The sequence below is a fragment of the Littorina saxatilis genome, linkage group LG15, assembly GCF_037325665.1.
Source record: "Littorina saxatilis isolate snail1 linkage group LG15, US_GU_Lsax_2.0, whole genome shotgun sequence".
Lineage (NCBI taxonomy): Eukaryota > Metazoa > Mollusca > Gastropoda > Littorinimorpha > Littorinidae > Littorina > Littorina saxatilis.
Genome location: NC_090259.1, coordinates 21,968,934 through 21,974,933, shown reverse-complemented (window position 1 = coordinate 21,974,933; position 6,000 = coordinate 21,968,934). Strand labels below are relative to the sequence as shown.

At 38.6% G+C, this 6,000-nt stretch overlaps 1 protein-coding gene across 1 annotated transcript in view; it reads right to left on the bottom strand.

Annotated features, from left to right (window-relative positions):
- The window catches only part of LOC138947952 (potassium channel subfamily T member 2-like), a 99,186-nt gene that overhangs the window by 81,381 nt on the left and 11,805 nt on the right, over window positions 1-6,000 (bottom strand). Inside the window, exon 4 of the mRNA XM_070319476.1 lies at window positions 2,701-2,757. Coding sequence (XP_070175577.1) covers window positions 2,701-2,757 — 57 coding nt within the window. The remainder of the gene's footprint in view (window positions 1-2,700; window positions 2,758-6,000) is intronic.

The following is a 6,000-nucleotide window of genomic DNA, read 5'->3' as shown; positions in this document are numbered from 1 at the left end:
TTTCTCTGTTATCCTTTTTTCTTTCTTTTTTTCTTATTCTTTCTTTCCATCTTTCTTTCAGTGTGTCTTTTACTGTCGTTCTTTCTTTCTATCTCCCTTTCTTCGTCTTGTGTGTGGGGGGGTGTTTTTTTAATTTTTTTTACATGTTTTTCTCTTTTCTGTTTTTCTCTTTTCTTTTCTTCTTTTTCTATACGTCGATGACACATGCAAGAAAATGTATTTTTTTCTGGATTGCTTTAAGATGTGTGACCTCGTCTTTCTTTCTTTCATTCAATTTCTATTTTTTTTCTCCAAGTCGTACCAGTAGGGCTAAACAAACAAAAGAATAAACAATTGGACTAACAAGACTAATAATGTTTAGTTCAATGAATCAACAACAATGATTCGTGGTTCTTCCAGAATCAAAAGGTAAAGATCGGTCCGATTAACTAAGCTTATAAATGTTTCAACAGTTAAAAGAGAAAGAAACAGTCTGTTTTAAAACAAGAAGAGCAAACGCTCGATCGAGTCACTTTCGCAGTTCTGAATATTATATGAGGCATCAGATGGACAGGAAGAAATTGCTATTTACAACACAATGAGTCACGTTCACATAAAATTTGAGCCCGGTCACTTTTATAGTTTCCGAGAAAAGCCCAACGTTAAGTTGTGTGTTGCCGAACAGAAAAGGCTAGTTATCTCCCTTTTTTTTCTGATAACGTTCGTAAAAGGCTACAGATGTAAATACTTTGATGTAAAGAATAATCCTACAAAGTTTCAATCACATCCGATGAACTTTGTCAAAGATATAAAATGTCTAATTTTTCCTTTGACGCTGACCTGTGACCTTGAAAAAGGTCAAAGGTCAACGAAACCATCGTTAAAGTGTAGAGGTCATTGGAGGTCACGACTAAACAAAATATGAGCCCGATCGCTTTGATAGTTTCCGAGAAAAGTCCAACGTTAAGGTGGTGTCTACGGACGGCCGGCCGGACGGCCGGCCGGACAGACTAACACTGACCGATTACATAGAGTCACTTTTTCTCAAGTGACTCAAAAAATTTTATTTCAAAAACATTCAAATCAAAACAAATAGATAAACGTGCAAAGAAAATGCATGAGATATGAATTCATTTAAACATTTTCCAACTCGAAGGTCACACAAGGTGAAGATAAGTTTTAGTGTGTGAAATGCCAAGAGTCCCAAAAACAAATCAAAGAAAAATTGTCTCACAAAGAATCCTCATACATTGATAAAAAGAATATGCGAAGGGTAACTTCCTAGTATCACATGTGGTAAAAGTGCATGCAAATCGTAACAGACTTCATGAAAAAAACTTAGAGCAGGCTTGAAGAACAAATACAAGTTGTAAAAAATATTAAATTACTGTGCATATATACTCCTTCACAGGAATATATTTTTTGACGTAGTGTGACCTAAAGTGGAGTTATAATGTTAACGCAATTGTGGAAACTATAGTCAGTTGCAACTGAAAAGTAACATAGATCGATTAGGAACAGGACAGAACAGTACAAGGCGATGTATCGCTACTTTTATGCCAACTAATAAGCATGTACAATTTACATCACACATCTGGAGACACTACAAACACATATTTGTACATCCTCACACCACTTGTGTCTTCAGTGTTATCGCGCTTGAAAAGCTGCAATATTATTTCCAAGAAAACAGGGGGCTGGTAGGCAAAAATGAAGAAGTGAACGCCAGTCGTTGTATACAACCATTGGTCGAAACAGCTACTAAATAGATTTGTAACATAGCAACCACACCTTACTTGTCGCCAAAAATACTTCTAATTTACAAAAACAAAAAGCCCATGATTGTGGAATTCATGTCTTTGGAAGTCCGATTTGTCTAAAAATTAAAACATATTAACCATCAATTAAGATTCTATTTTTCTAAATGCATTATATATAACGGACTATTTTGTTCACAAATATTACACCAATTCTCCTTTGAATATTAATGACTGCGGAATTAAAGGCGTAAAATTTATATTTTTCAAATAGTACAAACGTCAAACCTGAATTAGGATGACATTTTCATAAGTGTATGGTGAACAACGGATCATTTGGTCATAAATGTCATACAAAGAAAAGCATCTAATCGAACAATGTATCAAATTTGTAATTCGCAAACAGTATTAAGGGTCGGGTTTGCATAAAAGCATTAACCCGCAAGGTCAACCAGAAAATTGTACACACCAAGCAATCTACAAAAAGTAATGTTACTAAACCATTCAAACCAAACAAAGGTTTTCAGCAAAACTATAAAGTCTATAGCTAAAACGAATTTCAACCCTCTGGAATAAAATAGCTTCAAATATAAATCCAAGCATGCTCGAAACCTTGGGGGTTTGAACCGCAAAACAGGAACTGTTAACTTCAAACTGTCATGCAGAGAGAAAGAACTCCGTGTCAAACCCAATATTCATCGCCACCAGGGTCAAGCTTCTAAAAGGGAATACTATGAGCATGGCAGTTATAAAGATCAAGCGTGCTACGCCTATTGGATTATATAACCGATTTAAAAAAAACTGCAAATTTTGTGATATAAAAACAGAAAGCATGCTAATACTATTGGATTAGAAACCGCATGACAAAGAACTACAACGTTCGAAGCTGTCATGCAGTTAAAAATGCGTGCAAAACCGAAAAACTGATTCAGTTCAGATTTGGGAGGAAAAAAATAATACTCGCCATAGTGCTAATGCTGCTGCCGCAGTCGCAGAATGTTGTTGAGCATTCTGCATAGCCCTAAATAAAAATGTACAAGTGTAATAATATAATGATAATTTGTTTCTGGTCAGTACCGAGTAACGTAAGCATTCGCAGTTAAAAGTTGGAATATCACACACAACTTACATTAAAGCTATGAAGAATTTTGAATCTTCGAATCATAATCGCAGCTTGCTCTGTGGTCATAAATGTCTGAAGAATCTTACCTCAATTAACTAAAATGAAAACGAGGATGTATGCTTTGAGTGGTGATTTCCAGCACACAGGGATTCACATTTCTTACATAAGTTCGACTACATACAAATTTGAGATAAAATTTACAGTTGTAAACAAAATAGGTACGAATCAGAAATTCTCCAATTGTATCTGATTTGGGAGTGCTAGAGTACGCTTGTGTAAATAGAATAATGATTTTGTAAAATGGATGATACTTGATATATGCTTATTTACAATTTTGGATGACAAAAAAATCATACTTAAAAGAAAATCATAATAAGATCAGTACTTCGGGGCTAAGTCAGGCCTTAAGGACTACAAAATCAAATCAAGGGATGACCATAAATTCTCAGCAAAAGGACAAATAGTTCAAATGTATCTTATAATTTAGATGATAGTGATGACCCCAAATCCCGACGCCCTCCCCCAAAATAATCAATGCAAAAGTTAATATACATTCGAAATTGGTATGAAATTTTTTTTTTAAGATAATGCAGTCTGATTACAAAAAAAATCAGCAGTAACAGGGATGGTTTTCCTGGTGACGATAGTAAATATATGTAGAACTAGAGGAATACCCGGCTTCGCCGGGGTGAATCGCGAGACAGAGACAGACAGCGTGGCGGTTCATCACAATCACCTCTGCAAGCGAAGTCCTGTCAAACGGGATTGAGCATTTTAGAGCTTATTTCTTAGCCCTATATTATCTGTTGTGGCTTCTCAAATGCCAGAACATACAGACAGACGAAAGCCGCTAGACCCCATCACAAACAGAACTCTACAATCAACAGGTTTTTTCCCACACACACACACACAAACACACACACAGAGAAGCCGTATATATATATATGTATATCTATATCTATAAATATATAGAGATAGGTGAGCAGTGTTGTTCCTAGGACTGGAGGGCAACAGGACAAAATGTCCTGAATCAAAAAACTAATAGGACATCATGTCCTGACTACAAAAAAACAATATGACATTCAGATCAAGCGAACCAATCATGGCACCTAACCTTTTTAGATGACTGAGAATATATGAATATTTTATTTTATTTATTTATTTATTTACGATTACGAATAAAGGCAAATAAAAACTGAACAGTTCCAAATTTTATTTTAATATTTTAAATGCAACAGTGTTCAGTAGGGATCGTCTGTTCGTACATGGTCTGCCAGTGCGGATTTGCGAAAGTTGCTGCAACCAACGGTGAACGAGTTTGAGGCAACGCCATCCTCCTGACAGATGGTGCAGAACATCAGTTCTTTTTCTTTGCTGTAGCTGAGCCAAGGGAACATAGAAAACCAGCTCTGCACAAACTTTCTGGTCGCCCCTACTTTCGTTTCTTGCGTCTCTTCCTGCGTCTCTTCCTGAGGTTGTAGATCTATTGGCTCACCTTCTGAGACTTCAGTCTCCGACGGGGCCGAAGGCCCTGCAACTTGACTGTCCGTGTCGTCCTTTTTTTTAAACAAAGCCACTCAAAAGTATCTGCCCTTTTTCCACGCAAACCACGCAAACCTTTTTCTTCGGCGGCATCTTTGCAGAAATGTGGCGGCGGAAGTAAAGTGTCGCTGTCAAAAGTAGCGAGAGTTGTGGCTCTTGTAATATTGTTCGGTCGAGAGTTGCGTCCCTTGTGTTATTGTTCGACCGAGAGTGAAAATTGAAGTTCAAGTAGGCCCCGATTCGAACTCGTTTTAACGGGGTTTGATACTTCAGTTTGTACAGATTCTTCTTGCAGTGACCGCTCTAGACGTAATACTATCAGACAATGACCGCGGACTTCGCGATCGGATCGGACATTTGACGGGACAGAGGTGTTTGCAATCGGTCATTTTACAACCTAAATCGGTCTATGACCGATGACCGACGCCTCGGAACATCACTGGGTGAGAGTGTATTTTTTGCGTGGCTATAAATTGATTCGACCTTTTCACTTTGACAGTAAGAACAACTTACGGGTGCAAGGGAAGCGTTCTGGACAGCGCAGTGACATTCTAAAAATAGTACCTCAGAAACGGGAATTTGGGGTGAACGGCGCGACAGAGACAGACAGCGTGGCGGTTCACCACAATCACCTTTGAAAGGCGAAGTCCTGTCAAACGGGATTGAGAATTTTTGAGCTTATTTCTTAGCCCTATATCATCTGCTGTGGCTTCTCACATGCCAGAACATACAGACAGACAAAAGCCGCTAGACCCCATCACAAACAGAACTCTATAATACATAGGTTTTTGCCCACACACACACACAAACACACACACACCGTGCACAGAGAAGCCGTATATATATATGCATATCTGTATCTATAAATATATAGAGATAGGTGAGAGTGTATTTTTCGCGTGGCTATAAATTGATTCGACCTTTTCACTTTGACAGTAAGAACAACTTACGGGTGCAAGGGAAGCGTTGTGGACAGCGCAGTGGACAGCGCAGTGACATTCTAAAAATAATAGTAACTTACAACTGAACGGGAAAGCCACACGAAGGAAGGGAGATAAACGCCAAACACTGGAGAAGATAAGGAAGAGTTACTTATAATGGTGAAATGAACACAAAAACGAAAATGAGTTCAGCGCTGCGCGCTGAGAGCACGTGTTGAAATATCTCATCGATGATATTGTGTCCGGGGTGTAGCTGAATACGGTGTCCAAATTTGAAAAAGATCCACCGAGAACTTTGGCGTTGTGATGTGGTGTAGCGGCTATGGTGTGTCGGTATGGGGGCCCGGGTAAGCTGAGGTGGAACCAAAATAGCTGAGGTGGAACCAAAATCGGTTCCGCGCTGCGCGCTGAGAGCACGTGTTGAAATATCGACCCGGTTGTGTCGTGTCCCGGGTCTACTTGAATATGCCCACCAAATTTGAAGCAGATCCATCGAGAACTTTGGCCGTGCATCGCGCACAGACACACAGACACACAGATACACAGACAGACACACAGACACTAGTCGTATATATATATAGATGAGCATCTTTAGACGTTGATATCCTTTTTGGAAAAAAATTATGTTTATATATCCAAAACAAGTGCTCATTGAGCG